The sequence below is a fragment of the Orcinus orca genome, chromosome 8 (genome assembly GCF_937001465.1).
Source record: "Orcinus orca chromosome 8, mOrcOrc1.1, whole genome shotgun sequence".
Taxonomy (NCBI): Eukaryota; Metazoa; Chordata; class Mammalia; order Artiodactyla; family Delphinidae; genus Orcinus; species Orcinus orca.
This window is the reverse complement of record NC_064566.1, coordinates 24,104,040-24,130,310: the sequence shown is the minus strand read 5'-3', so window position 1 is coordinate 24,130,310 and position 26,271 is coordinate 24,104,040. Positions and strand designations below refer to the sequence as shown.

General features: G+C 41.1%; 1 protein-coding gene across 1 annotated transcript in view; it reads left to right on the top strand.

The window, feature by feature from the left end:
- Positions 1-24,491, top strand: part of CAT (catalase) — a 37,374-nt gene extending 12,883 nt beyond the window's left edge. The window contains exons 2-13 of the mRNA XM_004263991.2: positions 765-936; positions 1,993-2,103; positions 3,075-3,205; positions 3,668-3,772; positions 4,373-4,498; positions 10,156-10,347; positions 10,803-10,955; positions 13,928-14,066; positions 16,782-16,912; positions 21,794-21,901; positions 23,408-23,491; positions 23,807-24,491. Coding sequence (XP_004264039.1) covers positions 765-936; positions 1,993-2,103; positions 3,075-3,205; positions 3,668-3,772; positions 4,373-4,498; positions 10,156-10,347; positions 10,803-10,955; positions 13,928-14,066; positions 16,782-16,912; positions 21,794-21,901; positions 23,408-23,491; positions 23,807-23,872 — 1,518 coding nt within the window. The 3' untranslated portion in view covers positions 23,873-24,491. The remainder of the gene's footprint in view (positions 1-764; positions 937-1,992; positions 2,104-3,074; positions 3,206-3,667; positions 3,773-4,372; positions 4,499-10,155; positions 10,348-10,802; positions 10,956-13,927; positions 14,067-16,781; positions 16,913-21,793; positions 21,902-23,407; positions 23,492-23,806) is intronic.
- Positions 24,492-26,271: the final 1,780 nt, after the last annotated feature.

Sequence of the window (26,271 nt, the reverse complement as noted above, 5' to 3'; positions counted from 1 at the left end):
AGATCCCGTGCTCCGCAGCAAGAGACGCCACCGCAATGAGAGGTCTGCACACCACAAGGAAGAGTAGCCCTGCTCGCCGCAACTAGAGAAAGCCTGCGCACAGCAACGAAGACCCAATGCAGCCAAAAATAAATAAATAAAATAAATTAATAAAGGAAGTTTAAAAGAAAATGAGTACTATAATCCATCTTACCAATAATTGTTTATTATCAGTGACAACAAAAGCCACTGACTTTTTTTTTTTTTTTTTTGTAATTGAAAAGAGATGTTGCAAATAGCTGGTACACACTGCTTGAGAGAAATGAATGCATTGTACAGGCTGACCCGCCTTGACCTCTGCAGCAGTCAGGAAGAGTTTATAAGATTGAGGAAAGCATTTACAGGCATAGCTTCTGTGGGGACCATCGTCTCACTATTAGTTTGGACGTTCCATGTTCAGCACATATGATCTGTTTGGGAGGATCCGTATCTGGGGTTTCCTGTGTGGAGCCCGGCGGCTGTAGCTGGAGCAGGGGTGGAGCAAGCTGGCGAGTTATTTAGCCATCTTCCTGCTGCTCAGAGCAGATTTCTTAGGATTTCTGTGACCTGACTATAAATTTCAGGCAATTGTATTTCAAAAGTATTTCAGTACTTTTGACACAGGAAATGTAAAGAGTTTGGGTAGAAGGTATAAAAAATGCAAAACGATGTGCCCTGTGATAGCAGAAATTAAGTGTGTGATTGTACTGACTCTCTTGCACTCTTCTCCTCTCATGTTCACTTAGAAACCTGATGTCTTGACCACCGGAGCGGGTAATCCGATAGGAGACAAACTCAATATTCTTACAGCAGGGCCCCGCGGGCCCCTTCTTGTTCAGGATGTGGTTTTCACTGATGAAATGGCTCACTTTGACCGGGAGAGAATTCCTGAGAGAGTCGTGCACGCCAAAGGAGCAGGTGAGAACTGTGTTCATTTGTTGTAAAAGGACTGTTTCATAACACCTGGGTTAAAAATTACTTCTCAAAGGATCAGAGCTCCTTTAATAGAAGTGCCAAATCTCCATTCCAGGGGGAAGGGAAAAAATGTCTGTCAATAGAGGAGTCAATAATTAAATGATGGTTATTTCCCTGGATTTCACATTATATATAAAATATTTTTTACTGAAAATAAAAGTAATCTTCCTTTTAGTCCATCTTGCAGTTTAGTGAAGAAGTAAAAATGTGGAAATACCGACACAGACATACTGTAATTATAATTAGATTTAGATGGTGCACTTAACTGGATAAACACTGGAATAAACTGGGCAAAATCGATGACGGTTGTGTTAGTGTGGTGGGTTTGTGGTGATTTTTCCTTTTTGTTGAAAACTTTTGTAAAGCTTTTATCTTGCTTTTATTAGAGAAACAAAAGATGGGGGTGGTGTTTAAAAGAAAGCTAAAAACTCAATAGGAAAAACAAAGCTTGATAGAAAGGAAGAAGTTGTTTTGTTTTAGCTGCTTACTTGGACTCCCAGTTAGGATTTCCCAATTTCTTTATTTGCTCTTCCATCTTCTCCAGCTTTTTTTGCGTGTCTTTTCCCTCATGATTTTGATGTGCTGTTCATTTTGTTGTTTGGCTCTGTGGCAACCTTTGTACGTGCTCAATCCTTCTCTCCCTGTGTTTTCTCCTCCTCTCCACCCTGTTCTTTCTCTCCTAGGTCCTGCCTCTACTTCAGGGGCCTCTCAGGCCCTGTGTCCTTGCGGCAACCTTGGCTCGTTCCTTCTGATCCCACCCATCTCCTCCTCCTCTTTGGCTCCAGCTGTGTAGCACTCAGCTTAGCACTAAGTGACCTAGGACTTTGCATTTTGCTCTCATCATTTTGTGTTTGGTTATATCCCCTTCTCCCATCATCTTGGAAGCTCCCAGAAGGCCAGTGCTAAACCACCAGTTTCTCTCTCATGCAGATGCCTATTGAGGGCCTGATGGCCTGAGTGACGGTCTTGTGATGAGGATTTCTGTGTCTTTTTCCTTAGGGGCTTTTGGCTACTTTGAGGTCACGCATGACATTACCAGATACTCCAAGGCGAAGGTGTTTGAGCACATTGGAAAGAGGACGCCCATTGCAGTTCGCTTCTCCACTGTTGGTAAGTTGGTCTGTTTGCATTGCTGGTGTTGCTTAACTCAACCGTGTATCTTATGTGGGGCATTTATATCTTAATTTCAAGAAAAAACTTACCAGACAATAGAAAACAAGCACTTCTTCAAATGATAGCAAGGTTTTACAGTAGAAAAAATATTTTAAGACATGTAGAAAGTTACTTATAATTCTGTTTGTTGAGGTCTTAGGAAATCATACTTATGCAGAGGCCGCCTCTGCAATTCTGTGACATTTGGAAAGAATTTTTCCTACAAGTGGTTGCATGAAGTGGGAATCTTACTCAGTAGCCATGATAACAGTTGCCCTTTATTGAGAATTAACTCTATGCCATCCATGGTTGGTGCTTTACTGACATTGTTTATAGTCTGTAGATGTCCTTTTCAAGGTGGGGTTCTTTCTATTTCAGAGAGAGTAAGTGATTTTCCTCATGTTACAGAGCTAGTAAGAGTTAGAGCTATCAAACTGCATCTCAACACACCACAATGCCTGATTAATTCTGTTTCTGCATGAATTTGTGCATTTTTAAAATACTGTGGAATGCAAAAGTAAATGAAAGTAAGAATAAGAATTTATGTTTTGACTCATTTTCTTAGTATTAACCTCATAATTTTGACACTCACTTATTCTCTTTGTTCACTACCTTAATCTTCATGATTATTCTCTTCCCTTAATTTAAATTACTTGTTTGAACAAAGCTATCTTTTTATGTTAAGTAGATAATCTTTTCAGCTGTTGTTACATACACTCTCTCATTTCTCTCAGTTAACTCTTTTGTTTACTTTTTAGTCTGAGTTAGCTGGTGGGTAGTAGAAATAATAACCCAGGCACTTAAATACCTAATTTACTTCTAGAAAATGAATTGGAAAGGATAGATCCCAGTGTTTCTTTATGACTTTAGGCTTCTTGGATGCAAAGTACTCTCGTGGAGGCTTCCTTTTTCTTGTTTGAATCTTCTAGCTGGAGAATCGGGCTCAGCTGACACAGTTCGTGACCCTCGAGGGTTTGCAGTGAAATTTTACACGGAGGATGGAAATTGGGATCTTGTTGGAAATAACACCCCCATTTTCTTCATCAGGGATGCCATATTGGTAGGTGATGAAGTATTTTGCACTCCGCAGATATTTGTTGATTTAAATTGATTTCAAATACTCTGTATAGATTGGCATTTGAGGAAGAGCCCTGGGAAAAGCAGAAAGAAGAGAATTTGGATTGGCTAGATTGCCTTTTTAAAAATTTTTTCTGTATTTAATGTCTTTTTATAAGGTCAAATAACAACAATTATCATTGGTCTTAGTTTGGCATTTCGGGATTCACTGATGTTATGGGAATGGTCCAGTTTTCCTTGCAGAGCTTGGAAGATGAATAAAAAGAGGCAGTTTGCCCTAGAAACATGTAGAGGGCAAATTTCATTTTAGGGTTTTGCAGCTTAAAATTCTAGGATTACATTGTTCAAAATTATAATCTGTAAACCTAGCGTTAAGCAATGTATAAGACACCATAATTCCTGTAAACTTAATTTTTGGATTTTTTTTCTCTCTTTTTCCATTTAGTTTCCATCCTTTATCCACAGCCAAAAGAGAAACCCTCAAACGCACCTAAAGGATCCTGACATGGTCTGGGACTTTTGGAGCCTGCGTCCTGAGTCTCTGCATCAGGTGGGAACACCTCTTTTTTCACTATGTTATATCACCTGATATGGAACGCTTAATTATGCCTCATACGTTTTTCTCCAGTTTGGGCTATTTTATCGGAATTGGTTTTTGACTTTCTTTTTGGGAGGCTTCCTCAGATTTCTTGATCCTTGAAGAGTTTTATAATGATTGATTTTCTTAATCTTTCCCCATTCCTAGACCTTACATGATTCTAGAATCATTATCAATTGATATTTAGCAATATTAAGGATTGAAGTTTCTAGTAGGGAGTAAAGTTCTTTGTATTAGGGAAATGAGGGGAAAGTAGTGCCAAACAAATTTTCTATTAAATTAAAATTTGAATAGCAAGTTAGGCTGGTTTTCAGATTTGTTTGAACGTTTCTTTATAGAATTTTGAGCCATGAGGTTAATGATTTATGTATCATTCTGCTTTAAAATTCTTCTGTTTGTCATCTTTTACAAATGGTAACCTTTCCTGTGGGCACTTGGCTAGTATGTTCCATGTCATTAGGAGATTCTTATGGAAACTTAGGAATGTCTTAAAAATACAAGATGTTTTGATTTAAACTGAAAAATTTTACACTTTACTTTTCTGTTCCTTAGGTTTCCTTCCTGTTCAGCGACCGAGGGATCCCAGACGGACACAGGCACATGAATGGTTATGGGTCGCACACTTTCAAACTGGTTGATGCGAATGGGAAGGCTGTTTACTGCAAATTCCATTATAAGGTACGCGTTGCCTTTGGGCAGGGTGGTGGAAGGCTCCCACCACCCACGTATCCTTACTTCTTCTGAGGATGGGTCAAGAATCAAGGCCTCCCCCACGTTAGCCATACCTCTACCCTCAAGGATGACAAGTATTGATCTGGTTGAGTAGGACCATGACTGTTGTGTTGACCACAGCTTGAGTGAATAGACTCACGCTGCCCAATTAGAAGAACTGTGTGTAGTCTCTCTTTGGTCTCTTTGTGTGGCTGGAGGGTAATACCACACAGCTACTGTCAGCAGTCAAGCTTTCTTCTTCTGGACCCTGGGAGCTCTGCCATAAATATTTGGGAAAATGCTCATTTTGTGCTTGCTCTCTGGTTTAATATTTTTGGTGCCGGCAGGTGCACGTTGATATTATTTTCTCTCTGGTGCCGGCAGGTGCACGTTGATATTATTTTCTCTCTGGAGAAGGAAGATCTAAGGTTTTAGATCAAAGGTAAAGAGAGAGGGCTTCCCTGGTGGCGCAGTGGTTAAGAATCCGCCTGCCAATGCAGGGGACCCGGGTTCGAGCCCTGGCCCGGGAAGATCCTACATGCTGCGGAGCAACTAAGCCCGTGCGCCACAACTACTGAGCCTACGTGCCACAACTACTGAAGCCTGTGCGCCTAGAGCCCATGCTCCGCAACAAGAGAAGCCACGACAATGAGAAGCCCGCATGCCCCGACGAAGAGTAGCCCCCGCTCACCGCAACTAGAGAAAGCCCGCTCACAGCAATGAAGACCCAACGCAGCCAAAAATAAATAAATTTATTTAAAAAAAAAAAAAAAAAGAGATAATACAGGTCTCCAAGCTAGGTAAAAGGAAATTCCTACCTGGTTTAGCCTAGAGTTCTTTGTTGGAGTTTAGAGTCAAGTGTTAGCAAACAGTAAAGTGTTATATTGCTTTGCCTTTCCTAGCCCTGAGTACATTGTTCTGAGCATATATGGTTTTGGGGTTCAGGAGGGGATTAAGACAGAATTGGGGCATTTCTATCTGTAATACCAATCTCACTCTCCTTTTCAACATCTGATGCTATCTTTCCAAAAACATTTCTCCTAACTTTTTAATTCATCCATCCATTTTTTTAAACAGAACTTTATTTTTTTATATAATTTTTTTTCTAATTTATTTTACTTTTGGCCGTGTTGGGTCTTCATTGCTGCGCATGCTTTCTCTAGTTGCAGTGAGCAGGGGCTACTCTTCCATGCGGTGCGTGGGCTTCTCATTGCGGTGGCTTCTCTTGTTGCAGAGCATGGGCTCTAGGCACACAGGCTTCAGTAGTTGTGGCTTGCAGGCTCTAGAGCGCAGGCTCAGTAGTTGTGGCACACAACTTAGTTGCTCCGTGGCACGTGGCATCCTCCCGGACCAGGGACCTAACCCATGTCCCCTGCATTGGCAGGCAGATTCTTAACCACTGCACCACCAGGGGAAGTCCCATCCATCCATTTTTAAGGATTTATTGAGGATATATCATGAACAAGGCACATAGAAAAATCAGTTACAAATGTCAGAAAACAAAAATTCTGTTTTTTTCTTTCATAATTGAGATTTTATTCGTTGTTTTGAGGATCAGTACACAGACATTTCAATTTGTACACAGTTTTTAACATATGTACAAAAAAATCTACAAAAATCATGTAGTTGTGATTCTTTTCTAAACAAAATCACAACTACACAGTCACTTATTTCAGTGACTTTCCAGCTTAAAATTTGGAGGCAAATTTTCCTTAACGGAATATCAAGTATCAATATCTTCCAACGTTGATGTGCTGTTACATCATAAGTCCCACTAATTCACGATTTAATATCATATATACACTATGTACTCGAATTTTCAATTGTTTATAGCATGTTAATGAAGTTACTAGGAAAACTGGACTACCACGACCAAAGATGTAGCAGAGTACATAAAATTCTGACCAGGAGAGCCAAGATCAAGGAGTGGTTTGCTTTAGGAAACAATTCTACCAAAAACAACATGGGAAGAGACGTAATTTAAAGTGTTCAAGATGTTTAAATGCACAACTGACTCCAAATTGCCATTTGGTATGCTTTGTATTATAGGATATAAAAGCTATCCCCATTTATGGAATGTTAAGCTGACACCTGAGACAATCAATGCCTCCCATATTCAATATCCCACTATTTTCTGGTTGTACCAAAAAATAAACAACCAGCAAATGATTTCACCTCTTAAAAAAAGCATTTACACTTAAAAAATGGGATGAGGTGGGATTTCTTCCTTCTTAAAACTGTTTCTAAAGCTACTAAAAAACTTGGATTTACAAAATAGTTGATAAAAATATTCCTCTGGATTGCACAAGAAGGGAGACAGGGACCACTGATAGGACCGGGTGTGTGATATTAATCAGTCTTGGCTTCTTTCTCTCCTGCTTCATCAGAGGCTGGGCTCTCCTCGTTTTTAGTTTCTCCGTCTCCTGCAGGTAAATCATCTTTAGTCTCTTGGTTAGCCACTTTGGCCTGTTTTCCCTTTGCTTCCCTTTTGCCTTTTTTATTTTTTTAATTTATTTTTTATTTTTAATTTTTTTGTGGTACGCGGCCCTCTCACTGTTGTGGCCTCTCCCGTTGCGGAGCACAGGCTCCAGACGCGCAGGCTCAGCGGCCATGGCTCACGGGCCCAGCCGCTCCGCGGCACGTGGGATCTTCCCGACCAGGGCACGAACCCATGTCCTCTGCATCGGCAGGCGGATTCTCAACCACTGCGCCACCAGGGAAACCCCTCTTTTGCCTTTTGTTTGCACTTTTTGTCTGAAGATTTATCCTTTCCTGCTGGCTTTTTGGGCTTCATATCCACTTTTGCAGGAGCGGGTTTAGCTGACAGCCTTGCAGATCTCCTCTTGGGCTCCTCATTCCCTGACCCCTCTGCAGAACTGACCTTCCTCTTGGGCATCATGGCAGCAGTGGGGGGTTGGAGGGGTGTGCTGGCCTGCCTGGCTGCTGCTTTCCTCCCGCCCCAAATTTGTTTTTTTCATGTGCTTTCATACAATCAGATCAGATCAGTTACTTTGGGGGAAGTTTTTGAGAATCTTTTAATTAACTGAGGTGTTTTAAAGGGTTCTCTTAGTATGATCTTGGCATTGGTTAGAATAAGTAATATTGCCAGAGAACTCTAGAAGGTTATTAAAAATCCTCTGGTTGCCTAAGAACTTGTTTCCAAATACTACTGCTAGAATAAGCAGAGACAGAAGTGGACGCATGACAAATATAGGCTCCCCCTTAATGATATCCCAAAGACCTATTTTCTTCTGTCCTGTTTTAATTGTTATCTGAACAACTTATGTGGGTATATCAAACAGGAAAACTGTCACCTGTCTTTATACTTATGACTCGGATCTATAATCTTTGGCAAGGAACGGTTGCAGGAAACAGTTGACCCATTGGCTTGTAATTGCCAAAAGGAGCAGCACAGTGTCACTTAGAGCAGAACTAAATGATTGTATCTCAGACAGCTAGCATGTTGTGGCTTTGTAGTTAAAACAATCTGAACTCAAATCTTCCCTCTTCTAGATAACTGTGACTTGGTATATTATTAAAAGTTCTCTGGGGGGCTTCCCCGGTGGCGCAGTGGTTGAGAGTCTGCCTGCCGATGCAGGGGACATGGGTTCGAGCCCTGGCCTGGGAGGATCTCACATGCCGCAGAGCAACTGGGCCCGTGAGCCACAACTACTGAGCCTGCGCGTCTGGCGCCTGTGCTCCGCAACAAGAGAGGCCACGATAGTGAGAGGCCCGCGCACCGCGATGAAGAGTGGCCCCTGCTCGCCGCAACTAGAGAAAGCCCTCGCACAGAAACGAAGACCCAACACAGCCAAAAATAAATAAATAAATTTATTAAAAAAAAAAAAAGTTCTCTGAGCTCCAGTTCTGCCACAGTAAAGTTGGGTAATAGTCCCAGCTGTCAGTGGTCCTGGAAAGATTGGATTCCTTATGGGTCTGTTCAGCAGAGGACTCTGAGGTAGCATGAGATCTACATAGATTCATCAATCTGGATTATTCTGACCTAAGATTATTCTTTTCTAAACCCAGGGGATTCAGTTAAAATCAGAAAGGTATTGAAATATTATTGCACAGTTTACCATATTAGCTGGGTGATCTGCAGATGGTGACTTCCATTTTCTAATCCTGAAGATCTAATAGTAAGAAGAGTTTAAACCTTCCCACTGGCTAGAAAGAGTTGGGATTTCTGTAGTAGAAATAGACCAGCCTTCCAGAGTTGACTTGCTAAAGAAATATTTCCATGGTGCCTGACTTGTTGGGGATCTTTCAGAATAAGACACCGGTGGGAACTGTTGAAGAGCAGGATGGGATGATAATAGGAGCGCTTGTGAAAGTGACTTAACTTCTTTGGATCTTAATGGCTTGTTTAGAAGGTCAGAAAACTGATGTTGGTTGCTCATACTCAGAGAACTGCTTTAGAGCGGCTGTACTGAAGTTCTTTTCAGCTCTACAAACTGTGACTCTGTGATTTCTTAAAAAAAAGAAAAAAGGAAGACAGTTGGGGTGGAGGGATACTAGCTCAGCACAATCTCAGTAACTGACTTGAGCTATTATAAAACAGGGAATTTAAAAAATTACTTCATGCAAAAAAAAAGGGAAAGTCCTTTAATTTCATTAATCATTTGCTTATTTTTAAGATATATTTTGGACTTCCCTGGTGGCGCAGTGGTTAAAAATCTGCCTGCCAGTGCAGGGACACAGGTTCGATCCCTGGTCCGGGAAGATCCCACATGCCGCAGAGCAACTAAGCCCCTGCGCCACAACTACTGAGCCTGTGCTCTAGAGCCTGTGCGCCACAACTGCTGAGCCCATGTGCCACAGCTACTGAAGCCTGCGTGCCCTAGAGCCTGTGAGCCACAACTACTGAACCCGCATGCTGCAACTACTGAAGCCTGGGCACCTAAAGCCTATGCTCCGCAACAAGAAAAGCCACCGCAACGAGAAGCCTGCGCACCGCAACAAAGAGTAGCCCCTGCTCGACGCAACTAGAGAAAGCCTGCGTGCAGGAACGAAGACCCAACACAGACAAAAAAAAAAAAAATTATATTTTAATTTTTTTTTCTGATCTGAAAATAGCATGAGTATAAAAATTCAAATAATAGCCGCTCTGGAAAACAGTTTTGAAATTCCTCAATTTAAACATAGAATTACCATATGACCCAACAGTTCCATTTTAAGATATGTCCTCAAAGAAATCCACTGAATTGGACTCTTTAAAATGGTTAAAAGATAAATTTTGTTATGTATATTTTATAGCAAAAATTGTTTTAGCTTGTCTGAAGACAGTAATGTAGCATTCTCTATGAGTGAAAAATTGAAAATAAACTGTGTCAACAATTTTAAAAATTCAAATAATATAGAATACATAAAGGGAAAGAAAGACTAATTTTAAATATAAAATGTGTAGACAGATTCCCTGGACATTGAGAAGAATCAGGATAATCAAGTAGAATTTCTTAGTGATAAATTCATACTTGTATCAGTTTTGAACAGTAGGATTACTGTTACGAGGAAAATCCAGTCTTTGGTTGGTGTTACTCATAATCCTTCAATGAATTATTGATTAAAGTTTGATAACTTTGCTAATAAGTTTCAGTTTGAGCTTCTTTTCTTTCATTCTGTAGACTGACCAGGGCATCAAAAACCTTTCTGTTGAAGATGCAGCAAGACTTGCCCAGGAAGATCCTGACTATGGCCTCCGGGATCTTTTTAATGCCATTGCCACAGGCAACTACCCCTCCTGGACTTTTTACATCCAGGTCATGACATTTAAACAGGCAGAAACTTTCCCATTTAATCCATTTGATATTACCAAGGTGAGTCAGTTAACAACTAAACTGTTTTCTTTTTTAAGTGTCTTTGCAACTAATTAAAAAAAATTGTGGTCAAGCATTCGTAAGTTGTATACAAAACACAGTGGTACCACTTAAGAGTTTCCTGGCCTGTGCATGAGGGCTCACCAGCATTTCCCTTCCAGTTCCTGTTTGATGAGTTTACTAAGTTCATCTGGGTGGCCTGATATATTGTTATTAGCAGGGAACAAATTTTGATGAGCTGATGTACTTTTGCCCAGGGAAAGACTCAATGTTTACTGTTGTGAAAGTTTTAACCAATGCACTCACCTTAAGTTCTTATCATTTTGTTGGATTCAAAAATGTTATTTTCACTTATCATCATTGGCTTCATTGTATTTGAAAGCTGATATTTTTATGGGTACTTTAATTTCCTTCTGTTGGTTGTCTGGTAATTGTGAATATGGCATTATTTTTAGGTTTGGCCTCACAATGACTACCCTCTTATCCCAGTTGGTAAACTGGTCTTAAACCGGAATCCAGTTAATTACTTTGCTGAGGTTGAACAGTTGGCTTTTGACCCAAGCAACATGCCGCCTGGCATTGAGCCCAGCCCTGACAAAATGCTTCAGGTAAACCTGGTGGATTGAGAGGTTCTGAGGCGGGAGTGTGTGCGCGCATGCACACGTGCGCGCGCAGAGTGTAATTTGGCATGACCTTTATATGAAGGATTAACTAGAACATCACTTAAACTTTCGTCTGGGTCCTTAGTTCCTGTGGGACTGACTGAAACATCCTTAAATGAGCATTACAGTGTAAAACAAATTTCATTGTAGGTCCCTCAATATGGTAAGACTTTGACATTTAGGCTCTTAATTTAAAAGAAGTTATAGTAGAAATACCTTAGGTATTTGTGGGGTAAAATATTCTTTTTCAATTTGTAATCAATGGGATGGAGGACTGTCACTAATTGATTGTAACACTTGGTCAGCATAACTTTATTCATTTCCTCTTCTATGGTGATGCTTGAATTTTGCCACATGTAGAAAGAGACCCAGAGATGATTTTTTTTTTTTTTTTTTTTTTTGCGGTACGCGGACCTCTCACTGCTGTGGCCTCTCCTGTTGCGGAGCACAGGCTCCGGACACGCAGGCTCAGTGGCCATGGCTCACGGGCCCAGCTGCTCCACGGCATGTGGGATCTTCCCGGACTGGGGCACGAACCCGTGTCCCCTGCATTGGCAGGCGGAGTCTCAACCACTGCGCCACCAGGGAAGCCCCCCAGAGATGATTTTTACAAACTCAATTTATGTTTCCATTGATTAAAGCCAGTGAGTTAATGTAACCATTTGTTTTGGTAATGTTCCTAGGCATTCAGTATTTTTTCACCACTCACCAGTATGCTTTTTCAGGAGTACAAAGAGAGAAAAACTCTTATTTGGATCAGAAATTAATAGGAAAATAACTGGCTTAATAATTATTGAGTAAATCAATCTTTCATGTTCTTGGACTGACCATGATACAAAGTTTAAAGACCACAGTGACTGACAGCTGTTTTCTTATGTAAGTGTCTGATTCCAGTTCAGGTGTCACTCTCTATGGAGGCAAGCTGTTTCCTTTGTTTTTTAACTAATAACTTTTTGCTTTGACATTGGGAACATTTGAACCTTTTATAGAAAGTAAGTTTATGTTAGTTTTTAGTTTACTATAAATTGAATACCTATCTATTGATAGACTGTCCTGGCTGCTAAAATAGGAGGCCATACAATAGGGAAGGACTGTTGTACTTACTTAGCCATTTGGTGACCAGTGAGGAATTGTCCAAGCTATTTTGAGTAGGTATGTAATAGAATCCGCATGGGACCTTAGGAGGAGTCTTTCGGCAGGAATATGTAGGATGTCGTTGGAGGAGGGATTGGAAGTGGAGAGCCTGTTCGGAGGGCTTGGAAATTACCCTGATGAAAACTAATGCATGTTCAGGTGGTAGTGGTTGTACAGTAACGAACAGTGTTCTCAGTTGCCTTTCAACCAGGTCAGATTATTAACTTTTAAAACTTTGGGATCCAAAGTGTAAGCCAGACCATGGTGAAAAGCAGGCAGTAGTATAATAGCAAGTCACAGAGACTGTCCCCTGAGTACCTGGTGATGCAGGTGCAGCCGTTCTTCACTCCCACACTCTGCAGTTTACTGGGAGAGGAGAAGTTGGCCTGACTGATTGAGTGGGAGAGCTTTGCTCTGCTTTCTCACCCCGGCCCAGCAAGGAGCTTGGGCACAGGGCCTTGGGTAAGGCCTGCATTCAAGCTGGGGTCAGGGTATGGCCTTGCTGTGCCCATTTCGCAGCCTTAGCTTTGAAGGCCTCCACCTACAGGTGGGGTAGTGATGCCTTATAAACCTAAGGTGACACAAGACCAGAATTACACGATGAGGCTATATCCAGGAGCTGCTCTTGGCTCAGCTGTATCTTCTGTCCTGTTGGTAAAGTTAGAGCACAAGTTAGTCTGTTTTGGGTAAAAGGAGGCAACCAGCTTCCATAGTGTAGGTGGTCTTGGGCATGGCTGCATGACCAGTCATCTGAACGTTACCTTAGGGGCTATCTGAAATGATTATGGGAGGCAGGGTCGCTCAGCCCAGAGCAAATTATCGACAGAATGGCGAGACGGGATTGAGCACGTTGGCCTCCGTGATTTGGTACAAAATAATCACATCAGTTGTCCTGTTCAACTTGGTTTGTATTTTGGCCCATAGAATTAGGGACATAAGAATACTCATTCAGATTCAAGGCCAGTAATGAAGGTAATGAAAGAAAACTACTCCTACTCTCTCTGCTTATGTAATAGAGCTTTGAATAATGGGAATATTTAAATAATTGGATACTAAGATTGATGGGGAGTTAATCATAAAGCTTTTTGTTTCAACACTAACTGAAAGAAATTACAAAACCTCCTGCCTTGGTAAATATGTGTGAGGCAAAACCTCCTGCCTTGGTAAATATGTAATTTAATCTTTGACTCAGGACCTTGTGGCAATGTAGGGCCATCGTTTTGCACTGTGGCTTTCTTTGTGTAGTATTTTGTTTAAATCTAGGAAGTCTCAGAGCTCAAAGTGTATCTGACATACACCAGAATGCAACATGGGAGGTGCTTTTTCGGAATGATTTCCCGTACGGTTGGTTTTGTAGAAATCTTCTTTTTGTTAAGAGCAAATGGTTGACCCCTCCCCTAGAGTGAGAGAGTAGGGAGGAGTGGAATTAGTTCATGATTCCAGTTAGTTGGGTTCTAGCAAACTTATTTCACAATGTAATGTGTCCTTGGGAATAGGAAATCATTCAAGCCTGGGCACTAACTTGTTACTTGAGGAAAAAAGGAGTTATGACCTAGAACAGATGTGAAGATTTGTGGCTGTTTGGCCCCAAGGGGTGGAAGAGTAAGGACCGTTCAGTTAGGGAGAACTCATTTCATGAGAGAGAAGAGACTTTGCTCTTTACTGGGAGGACAGGCAGGGCTTTGTGATGCTTTGTGCTTGAAGCTTTACAGTGATGTTCACGGGCCACTCCTCTTTCGTATGTTACTGCACACCATCAAAGTCTGTTTCATTTGTAACTGCAGGGCCGCCTTTTTGCCTATCCCGACACTCACCGCCACCGCCTGGGACCCAACTATCTTCAGATACCTGTGAACTGTCCCTTCCGAGCTCGAGTGGCCAGCTACCAACGTGACGGCCCCATGTGCGTGCTGGACAATCAGGGTAGGCCTGGGACCGTGGCTCACCCCGCGGGTGTGGAGGGCACTGCTGGGCAGGGCACGGGAGGCCCCGCCAGCCCAGGGGTCGTCAGGCTGCCCCAGGCATCTGCTGCTCTGTGGAGGCCCCGCAGCCGCTCCTGCCAACCTCCTATTTGTTGCCCATCAATGAAGGTTTAAACTGCCTGAGGACTCTCCATACTTCCATCTATTTTATATGTTTTATGGAGAGTTCCCTCCTCAGATTTTGCTTGCTGTGCATCTGACTATGAAAGGCAGGGAGAAAGGTTTTTCCACACTGGCTGTTGTAGAGTATCATCCAACTTAGGGAGCGGGTTTTAAAGACTCTTCACAAAGTGGACGATTCCTGAAATCACTCTTAAGTCACCAGGACTTAGCCTCTTGGAAATGCAAAAGCCAAGAGTTGCCATACACATGCCATATTACATGTGTCTGAAGGACACATGATCCCTTCAGAAATTTTACTGATGATTTATATTTATAGCCATAGATGTCTATATTCAAACAAAGTTTATTTTTCTATGCTAAAAATAATACATGTACCTTAAAGGAAATTCGGAAAATATAAGGGAAACAAGAGAAGAAAGAAGAAAAACCCATATATAGTCACAGTATCCAAAGGCCAGAACTGTTGCATTTTGCTGTATTTCTTTCCAGTCTTTTCTGTGAATACTTGTTATACATTTAAGATTAGTTTGTATATATAGCTTTGTGCCTTGCATTTTGTTACCATTATCATTAAGCCTTTTCCAAGTATTTAGCAAGTTTACATGCTCACTGAATGATTGTATTGTGTTGTTGCCATATTTCTGCTCTTTGAGGTTTACAAAGGTATGGAGCGTGTTATTGCCCAAAGTAACGGATACTTCTGTGTCTGTCTTCTGCGTTTTTATTCTAAAGTGATTTTTTTTCATTAATCTCCCTCGGTCCTTTCATTATTGAGACTGGCTGTATCAGAGCAGTTCATGTATATTTTGGAACGTCATTAATAAGTAAATGCTTTGTGTTTACCATTCTTGTTTACTGTTATAGTGGCATATGTATGAAAAACACTACTTTGACACACCTTTTGCCTAATTTTAAAAGTAGACCATTTGGGCTGTGCCCTTGCAGTTTGATGAAAGAGCTTAATTGTTCCCAGTAATCAATGACTTGAAGACAGCTGCGACTTTGAGTGAAGTGAGAGATAATTTGGAAATCAAATTTTAAAATTACTCAATTGGCACATTTCAAAGAGCTAATTCTTAGTGCAGAAAACCACTGTGATGGCTCGTTATTGGAGCACTTTGCTTTTCGCATGGGCGTGGCTGAGCTGGAATGAATTTCTTAGGTGGATAACTGGGCTCCATGGTAGTCGGGTGCCCCCTCTCTTCCTACATGCATTTGGCTCCTTCGTCAATGTGATGTACAGGCATCTCCTGCTTATCCACCCAGAATAATCTATTCTGGCAGTGAGCTGGGTAAAATTCTAATCCTGACTGGTTTGTTCAAACCACTTACTGGGCTTCCAGGCCATCCTTTCTGTTTAGGCAGCACGTACTCAGGTAATGCAAGCTTCTGCTAACATCAGCCGAAGCAGGGTATAGTTGGGAAAATGAACATGCCAAAAGGAAAAAAGAGCCTCATAACTTATTCCAGAAATCTTAATAAATGGTTTGATCGCATTGTCATTATTTTTCCTAATTCCATATGAATGAGTGCTGACATACTAGAAATATCAAATTTTAGAAAAAATTTTTAAAAATTTATCTGTAGAGAGAAGTGAAAGTGAAACTAGAACTGAACAAAGTCTTGGTCAATAGGAAGGATAGATATCCCGAGAATCTTAAAACACCATTAAGAAAGAAATAGTGAAGTAGAATCCTGTGATAGGAGTGTAGTACATGCTGGAATGGAGAGGACAAAAATCCCAGATCCCGGATCCACCACTGACCACCACATCACCCTGCAGCACTCAGTGAACATCTCAGGGCTCCGTTCATTTGTCTGGCGATTGAAGGAGCAGAGCTGGAGCAGAGCTAGAACTTTGAGTTGCTCCCAAGAATTCTGCGATTCTGTTTTTTTTTTTTTTTTTTTTGCGTTACATGGGCCTCTCACTGTTGTGACCTCTCTCGTTGCGGAGCACAGGCTCCGGCCACGCAGGCTCAGCGGCCATGGCTCACGGGCCTAGCCACGCCGTGGCATGTGGGATCTTCCCGGACCGGAGCATGAACCCGCGTCCCCTGCATCGGCAGGCGTACTCTCAACCACTGCGCCACCAGGGAAGCCCTGTGATTCTGTTTTTGAACTGAGCCCAAGCCCCAATGAAACCCTCCAACCTGAAATATGTCTTTGAGTCTCTTCTTCTATGGGGACCAAACCAAGCTCATATAAATATATTCGTACCGGAAGGCATCAGGAGATTGTAGAGATGAGGCCGTCTGAAGTGTTCAAAGGGAATTTGAGATCTCTTCATTAAGACGCAGAGTGAGACAGCCATCGCAAGCGTTTGGCAGATGGCATATTCTCTAAGAACCCAAGTACTGCCTGTAGCTAAATATGGGGTGTTAAAAATGATATGTGCATGGCATGTGTATGTGTGTGTATACACGTATGTATAAATATAATTGTCACTTGAATTTATTTCTTATTTTGTTGGCTGTTTGTAGACTTCCTTCATGTTTCATCTCCCCGAGTGAGTCTGTGTGGTTTTCTGTTAAAGGTGGAGCTCCAAATTATTACCCCAACAGCTTTGGTGCTCCGGAGCAGCAGCTTTCTGCCCTGGAACACAGGACCCACTGTTCTGGGGATGTGCAGCGCTTCAGCAGTGCCAGCGATGATAATGTCACTCAGGTAATGGCTCCTTTGTCTGCTGTGCGAGTTGCTTGGTTAGTCTCCTTGTCAATGCCTGCATATATTCCCCCGTTTAAAGTGTCTAATATGTCTTAACTTGAATTCAGGGACAACATCTCTATTCATAAGTCAGTGCCTGTATTAAATGGAGTTGAAGAGTTGTGTTACTATGCCCTTTTAGTCCAAGGTATGGAGACTCATTTCAATTCCTCCAAATTTTATTGACGGGATGTAAGTGGGAGCCGTTGGGGAAGCAGTGATCTCGTGGAAATCTAAGAAATGGGCAAGTAAAGCTTAAGTACAGCTGAATCTAAGAATCTGAGAAGGGCAGTCCAGATTTAAGGGACTAGAACTGGATTCAAAATAGCCCTAGGAGGCCCAGTAGCAAAGGTGTGGGTGTTTCCACTGCACGGCACCCCATTCATGTGACTCAGCTACTATCCATCTGTCTGCTGTTGCTCTCCAATACCAATTACTCATTCTTACCATGTCCTTCCCTATTTTTCTCCTCTTTGCCTCATAGCTTGTGTTTTAACATTGCTGTGGTTCTGCTATGACCATGGCCTAACTCTTCTTCTTTATGGCTTCTTTCTCCATGTATTACTTTTTTTTTTTTTTGGTCCTTTTTTACTCCTTCTCTCAATACTTCTACAGTCAGATTCTGGAGAGAGGAAATTGGATTGAATGGACTAATGTTTTCACTGTGGGTTGCATCATTGGCCTTTGGCCAGCCTCTAGTTAACTGCCCGGGGTCAAGTGCCCACCCTCTTTCTAATCACCTGTGGCTGCTTGGGGGCTGTTCTTTTAGTAGATGCCATGGAAGAGGCCCTTTGACTCTGAAGAGCAGCCACCTCATTAATGTGCCCAGTGCAACTTATACCACACGTAAGAAAAGGATAAAGTTAAAAAGTATAGTTGTCTTAGATCTCTGCTTGGGTAGTTGGTGTTAAACAATATTTAAATTAGAATGGGACCTATTCTAGCTTTTCAATTTGTAAATGTGTGTTCCCAGTAAAATATACTTAAATACATAAATTAATTCACTATGAAGATACCGTTATTTGAAAGGCACTTACGTGTATACATGTATATAAAAAAGAAATTACTTTATTGTACCTTATAAACCATTTTTAGATGAAATTAAATGTCTCCTAAAAGCCTTTTATAGTAACTGCCTTATTCTTGGTGATGTAGGTTACCAAGTATCAATATATTACAATACAATTCCTGCTTCTCATAAAATTTTACCTACCTGAAGTCTATTCCAGTGTTAAGCTAGCTAATACAACCTCTGTAAAAATTAATTTAGATAATGAGGCTGTTGCTCACACATTAAAATTTACTATATGATCATTCTTATTTTGAGAGATTTTCTTATCACTATATAGAACTCAAGATTCTGTTTATAGCTTCATAGCATAATCCTGTAACTATAAGAGTCACATGGAATATAAATAGGAAGATCCAGGTTTATACTCTTAAAAATGATTCACTTGGACTCATGCTTCTGGCTTATGACAGACAAGCTTGTGTCATACCTATCCTCTCATGGAGAACATTGGAAAGCTAGATAAGATACAAAAAGGCTGTGGAGAGCTATAAAAGCAGCAAGAATTTGAGGGGCCAAGATTTTGAACAGAAAAGAAGTGCAGAGATATGAGCTTGATATTTGCTCTTCTTTTCTCATGAGGCATTTATTACTTTGTAAGTATTGGCCAACATGCTGAGCAGAGTTTACAGCGTTTTCATGGGTCTGGAGGGAATAAAAATTGGAGTTCAGGACCTGCTAAGGAAGAGGGCCTCTAGTTAACATCACAGGCACTCAGTTGGATCCCGGAAGGGCCATCCTAGAAATAAGGGCAAACGTGAAATCAACTTGCCTTTACAAAAAATGAGACTCAGTTTTATACCAGTCCAGTCTCAGACTGGATTAAGATGATCTCCCTCTATCCTCTCTTCCAGAAGCAAACATAAGGCTTTGGAGGAAAATAGAGCCTCAAATTATCTCTGTATTTTTTCATATGCAAATGCCCAACATTCAGTAATAAATTATCAGGCATACCCAACACATAAGACCTTATATCTGAAAAGCAAGAGGGGGATAAAAAAAAAAAACAACTGGCAATAGAAACAAACCTACTGAAGATCCAGATAGTGGAATTGTCAGATATAGGTTTTAAAATAACTGCAAATAATATGTTCAGGAAAACAGAAAACAGTTGACAACATGGAGAATTTAATAAGAGAACTTGAATCTGTCAAAAAAGAATGGAGGGGACTTCTCTGGCGGTCCAGTGGTTAAGACTTTGTGCTTCCACTCAGGGGGCACAGGTTCCATCCCAAGTTGGGGAACTAAGATCCTGCATGCTGTGCAATGCGGCCAATAAAATAAAATAAAATTAAATTAAAATGAAAAAGAATTGAATGGACATACTGAACTGGAAAATGCAACAACTAAAGTTAAGCATTTAGTAAATGAGCTTAAAAGGAGATTAAATATGGCCGAAGAGAAGATTACTGAATTGGCGGATAGAGCAGTAGATGTTATCAAGACTCAGTCATGAAGAGAGAGCAAAAGAACTTCTCTTTGTTATAAGAAACCAATTAGAGATTGAGAAGGCAAACCACAGAGTGGGAAAATATATTTGCGGTTCCTCTAACTAACAAACAACTCATATACAGTACATGTAAAGAACTCCTGCAGAGCAATAAGAAAACGACAGACAAATGAATAGAAAAATGGGCAAAAGACTTGAACAAGCACTTCACAAAAGAAAATATCCAAATGACTGAAAAACACACAGAGTAGTTTATCTCACTAGTCATCGGGGATATGCAAAATAAAACTAAAAAGAGATACCACTACATACACACCAGAATGACTAGACTGAAAAAGACTGTGTACCAGGTATTGTGAGAATGAGAAACAACTCTAACTCTTACCTGAGTGTAGATTGGTTCAGGTGTTTTGGAGAACTGTTTGTCAATATCCACTGAAGCTAAACATGTACGTGTCTTTTGACCTAGTAAGTGCACTCTTACATAGATTCTTTTTTTTTTTCTTACATAGATTCTTAATAGAAATGTGTACATATGAGCAGCAGAAGACATGTACAGCACTGTTTATTCATATTACCCAATGTTCATCAATGTTCATCAAAAGCTTGGATAAATAAACTGTAGTATATTCCCACAGTGTACAGCAATGAAAATTAAAGAAGTATTCCAACAAACATTACCATAGATGAACCTTACAAACATGACATTGAGCAAAAGAACAAGAATATAGACTGTATGATTCCATTTGTGTACATTTGAAAGAGAAGTAAAAAACGTTTATAATATTAGAAGTCAAAAAAATTCACCCTTGGGGAGGCAGTTGGAGAAAGGGGATAATGACTGGGTGGGGGAGTATGGTAGGGGGATTTCTGGGGTGTGAGCGATGTTCTGTCTTGATCTGGGTGGTTGTGACACATTTGTGTCCACTGAAAAATCATTGAACTTCACACTTATGTTTAGTACCCTTTACTGTAGGCATGTTACACCTAAAAAGAAAAAAATCATTCTCTAACTTCGTATAGACTAGTAAAAATGTCACTTTTCCTTTCAGAGGAATTTGGTCCTGCTCTTAAAGGTCTGTGGTAAAAGTGTTGGAGTGGGTAAAGCACCTAGAACCTATGCTCTGTAATGAGAGAAGCCACCACAATGAGAAGACCCCGTCTCATTTCTCTAGTTGCAGCGAGCGGGGGCCACACTTTGCTGTGGTGTGCAGACTTCTTATTGCGGTGGCTTCTCTTGTTGCAGAGCACGGGCTTTAGGTGCATGGGCTTCAGTAGTTGTGGCTCGCGGGCTTCAGTAGTTGTGGCTTTTGGGCTCTAGAGCGCAGGCTCAGTAGTTTTGGCACACGGGCTTAGTTGCTCTGCGGCATGTGGGATCTTCCCAGACCAGGGCTTGAACTCGTGTCCCCTGCCTTGGCAGGTGGATTCTTGACCACTGCGCCACCAGGGAAGTCCCTTATATTTAGACTTTGCTCAGATTTTAAGAAATATTATTATATTCTGATATTTGATAACAGAAAAATTATGAATATTTGATATTTTATGAATTTGCTACTTTGGATAACTGGATATTTTTGGACTTTATAAACATTAGTAGAACAGTACATAGAGTAGTGCCTGGTGCGTTATAGGTACATGAGAAATAAGTGTTTGCTCAATGAGTGCATGAAAGAAATGTAGAATAGAATCATAGCCATAACTTAGAAATGGTTAATTTCAGAAATGAGCAGAGGCTGTTAGGACTCATATACTTAATACTAAGCTCTTACTTTTCATTTTAACTTCTTGATAGTCATTTTAGAGGTTAAACCCAATAATCTAAGCAAAATATCACTATTAACATCTGTTTTCTCCAAGAAATCTTGGCTTCTGAATAACTAAAGACCTAATTAATAAATTAGGGTGTTTTCCTCCCCTTTGGTTCTGGGTGAATTGAACAAAGGTTGTATTGCGTTAAGCTTACATTTAATGACGGTTTGCACATTCTGCACTTGTCAGTATTAAGGTGTGGTGGCATTTTTAATTGTAGGCAACACTGCCTTCTATTTATAAGAGATTTATAAGCAGTGACTGCAAAGGACATTATTAAAAAGAAGTTATGAGCTATTATCTTCCTGTTTTGCTTAAAATAAAATAAAAAGTGAGGAACTCAACACGTGACAGTTTCAACTATAATTTTAAATTATTCTTAAATTCTAAAACCTTTTTTCATTCTTATACCAATGAGAAATCTTGCATCTTCATTTCAAAAGTGGTGTTTGGGTGAGTTTTGTTGGTGCTAAAGTGGTTATTTGATTCCCTGCACTCTATTTTCAATGAGCAGGTGCGGGCTTTCTATTTGAACGTACTGAATGAGGAGCAGAGGAAACGCCTGTGTGAGAACATAGCGGGCCATCTGAAAGATGCACAACCTTTTATCCAGAAGAAAGCGGTGAGTGATACTTTGTAAGCCGAAGAGTGACACCTGCTGGCAGGAGAAGAGAGTGCAGCTGTGTGAGAAAACCCTTCCATGGAAGTGTCATTTCTATCTCACTTGAGCTAAGCACACTTAAAAAAACTAGTATGAATCCCCAATCAACCTCTGATTCTTTTCTCTCTGTGTTTTACCTCCAGTATATATGCCATATCCATTGATCCTTAGCTCTTTGTCCAGTGTATAATAATTTAGTTGAGTTTAGGGTGAATGGTCTCCTATGCTGTTCAGTCTGACTGCAGCCAAGTTCTGTGGAAGAGAGTAATGTCCAATGTCAAAATGTGGGTCCTGCCACAATTTTGCTTAGACTTCAGGTGATAAGAAATACAGATTACATTTTTGTGATTTGAAGTCAGCCTGACTACTTGATGTTATGATGCCTGACCCTCCTTCGGAAGAAACTAGAAACTTGCACGTTTTCTGGGGTCAGAACTGAGCTGCTTCCAAAGGCTCAGGCTGAACTTTTGAGCTGAGGCACCAGGGTATTTCTGATGGTCGCTCGTTGTGTTGTGTGCTCTGCTGTGGTCTCCCGGCCTGCCGCAGGGGAGTTAGCCTCTTGCAGATTTAGGAACTCCGGCTATTTCTTTGTCTCTTGGTTGCTGCTTCTCTGTTCACGGGGGCAGCTGTCTGGGATGTGTTCTAAGGCCCGGAGATATGTACCAGCAGGCTGGGTGCTCTATCTGCAGGCAAGGTTCTATAACTGTGTTTCACCAGGGCATGTGTGAAAGATAACCCTTTAAGTCCCTGGGCGCTAATAGTTCTTGCTGTCTGGGGCAGAGAGCCTGACAGTCGCTCTGTGAGATAGGTGGGGTGGGTATTTTCTCATCTCACTGATAAGAATGAATAAGACCGTTTGTAAGTAGAGAACTGGGCTTGAACCCTTGGCCTTCTCCTCTCACGTATGCTGAAGCTGCAAGGCCCCCTGTGGGTTATTGATGTCCCACCTCAGGATCAGCCCACGGTCAGGAATTCCTGCTTGAAGTATGCTTAGTTGCCCAGCAGGGGCCAGTGTTTGTACATCTCACTTTAAATTCAGGCAGTGTCTGGGCCTGTTTCTTAATGCAAATCGCTGTAACTTTTTGCGTTCCTCCGAGGTCAGCTCTTTACCTGCTGTAAATGTAACTCACCTCATAACGCGTTTTTCTCACGGTACTCTACGAGGTAGATTTAATCATCCCACTTATTTTTCTGGGGAGCGGATATGAACTGTATGAGGTAGATTTAGTTATCTCACTGATTTCATGAGGAGTGGGTACTGAAGCTCAGATGAGCGACTCAGGCAAGGTTGCTCAGCCAGTATATGTCCAGGACGCAAGCCTTCCTCCGTGTTGGTAAATGCTGTGTGGTTCTGCCTCCCGTGGAAGCGTCCGTCCTCCCCTCTGGAGTCGACCCTGTGAGGCGGACTCTGGGGACTGGTGTAGTGAGGGCTAGGCTAATGTTTACATTATTTTCACCTGGTTACAGGTTAAGAACTTCAGTGATGTCCATCCTGACTATGGGGCCCGCATCCAGGCTCTTTTGGATAAATACAACGTTGAGAAACCTAAGGTGAGCCCAGAGCATCCTGGCTGTGGCAGAGGGGGTGTGTCGTGGATGGGCGTAGTTGGGTTTCCTTTTATGATGATTCTCCTCAGGGACAGCTATTCCGTTTCTTAAGCAGCTGTTCAGAATCTCATTTGAGATATAAAGAACTCACCTGGAAAGCACATGCTCCTTGTTTTAGCCCTGGGCCGTATAAGACAGTCGAAGGTGAACAAATTCTGAATGCTTATTTTCATTTGAGCACAGATTAAAGCTAAGATAAATACTGAGTTGCTGCCCAAGTGAGTTAAGTAACCTGCTGGTCTTGGTCTTTCGAAACAGAGCGCGATTCACACCTATGTAAATCCTGGGTCTCACTTGGCTGCAAGGGAGAAAGCTAATCTGTGAGGGTCGTCCGTTCCCTATGAAGCAAAGCATAATGCTGACACACATGCCCACTCATCGCTGGATGGAAGATTCTCCTGCGCCAGACATACAGATGCAAGTTTATGTCTGTAAAATGATAATCCCAGGTTTCTATAGCAAATAACGTAATAATGGCTTTTAATGCTATCTTCCTAGGGGTAAATGAACGTTAGCGCTTAACAATCATTTGAAAGAAACGTGTATTTGCTTTTGACAGCTGATTATTTACTTAAAATGACTAGAATGAAAGTTTCTAACAGAAATACGATTTTATTTGATAAGAAAAAATCTTGGTGAAATTAATATGTTTACATATCATCTCATGGCCTGTTATATAAAAATATGGCTGTAATTATATAAGAAGAAAAGATAAAGATAATCCACTCAGAAATTTAAATTTTTCTAAGTTCCTTATAGGAAGCACAATTTGGTGTCTTTTGAAAATAACTTCAGTACCATCATGGCTTAATGTTTATTCCTGCTTGGAACTGATCAGAGTTTTTAAAACTTGGAATTACATTTATGCTAATATAGTATTGATTTTGCAACAGGCTGATGTGTAATTACTTATCTTTTTACAATAAAATAATCTAAATAAAAATAGAAGACTGGTATTTGGTTTCTTTAGGCTCCATATATAACTTGGAATGTCTCAAGACTCTGAATCTGAGTGTCATCTGTTATCAGATACTTACCCGTATAATTGAAAATATCAACCTCACGAGGGTAGTATGTTATTTGTTTAAACCAGTAGCCTTTAGACATAGCCTCTGAGATACAGGGGACCAGAACTTTATTCTATTGGGAAAACAGCAAATTTCCCAGCTTTGAAAATTGCTTAGATCTGTTGTCCATTAGCTCACTTCTTTATCTAATTATGAGTTTTAATTAAAAAAAATTTTTCCTTTTTTTCTTCCCAGTTTTATTGATATATAATTGGCATATAGCACTGTATAAATTTGACTCACATACATCATGAAATGATTATCACAATAAGTTTAGTTAATGGGAATGCCCTGGTGGTCCAGTGTTTAGGACCCAGTCCTCTCACTGCCAGAGGCCCAGGTTCGATCGCTGGTTGGGGAGCTAAGATTCCGCAAGCTGCATGTTGCGGCCAAGCAAAAAAAATAAGTTTAGTTAACATTAATCATCTCATATAGATACTGTACGACATTAAAGAACTGGAAAAAAATTTTTTTTCATGTTATGAGAACGCTTAGGATTTACTCTCTTAACAATTTTCATATGTAACACACAGTAGCATTAATGATATTTATTGTACATGACATCTCTAGTACTTATTTATCTTATAACTAGAAATTTGTACCTTTATTTTTTATTTTTATTTTTTTTTTTTGCGGTACGCAGGCCTCTCACTGTCGTGGCCTCTCCCGTTGCGGAGCACAGACTCCGGACGCGCAGGCTCAGTAGCCATGGCTCATGGGCCCAGCCGCTCCGCGGCATGTGGGATCCTCCCGGACCGGGGCACGAACCTGTGTCCCCTGCATCGGCAGGCGGACTCTCAACCACTGCGCCACCAGGGAAGCCCGAAATTTGTACCTTTTGACTGCATTTTTCCAGTTCCCCTCTCCCCTACCCCCACCTGATAGTAACCACAAATCTGATCTCTTTTTCTTTTTTTAAAAAAATTAATTAATTAATTTTGGCTGCGTTGGGTCTTTGTTGCTGCATGCGGGCTTTCTCTAGTTGCGGCGAGTGGGGACTACTCTTCGTTGCTGTGTGCGGGCTCCTCATTGCCGTGGCTTCTCTTGTCGTGGAGCGTGGGCTCTAGGCGCGTGGGCTTCAGTAGTTGTGGCACACGGGCTCAGCAGTTGTGGCTCGCGGGCTCTAGAGCGAAGGCTCAGTAGCTGTGGCGCACGGGCTTAGGTGCTCTGCAGCATGTGGGATCTTTCCAGATCCCCTGCATTGGCAGGTGGATTCTTAACCACTGTGCCACCAGGGAAGTTCCTGATCTCTTTTTCTGAGTTTGTTGATGAAGTATAAATAACCTACAACACGACTTTAGTTCCTGTTATACAACATAGTGATTCAGTATTTCTGTACATTTAAAAATGATCACCACTATAAGTCTGGTTATGATATGTATAATACCATACAACAATATTACATAGTTATTGACTATATTCCCCACACTGTACATTTCATACCTATGACTCATTTATTTTGCAACTGGAAGTTTGTACCTCTTAATCTCCCTCACCTGTTTCTTTCCTCCCCCTACCACCCTCTCCTCTGGGAAATTTGTTATGATTGTTCGTTTTGGTTTTTAGATGCCACATGTAAATGAAATCGTGCAGAATTTGTCTTTCTCTGTCTGACTTATTTCACTTAGCATAATACCCTCTAGGTCCATCTGTGCT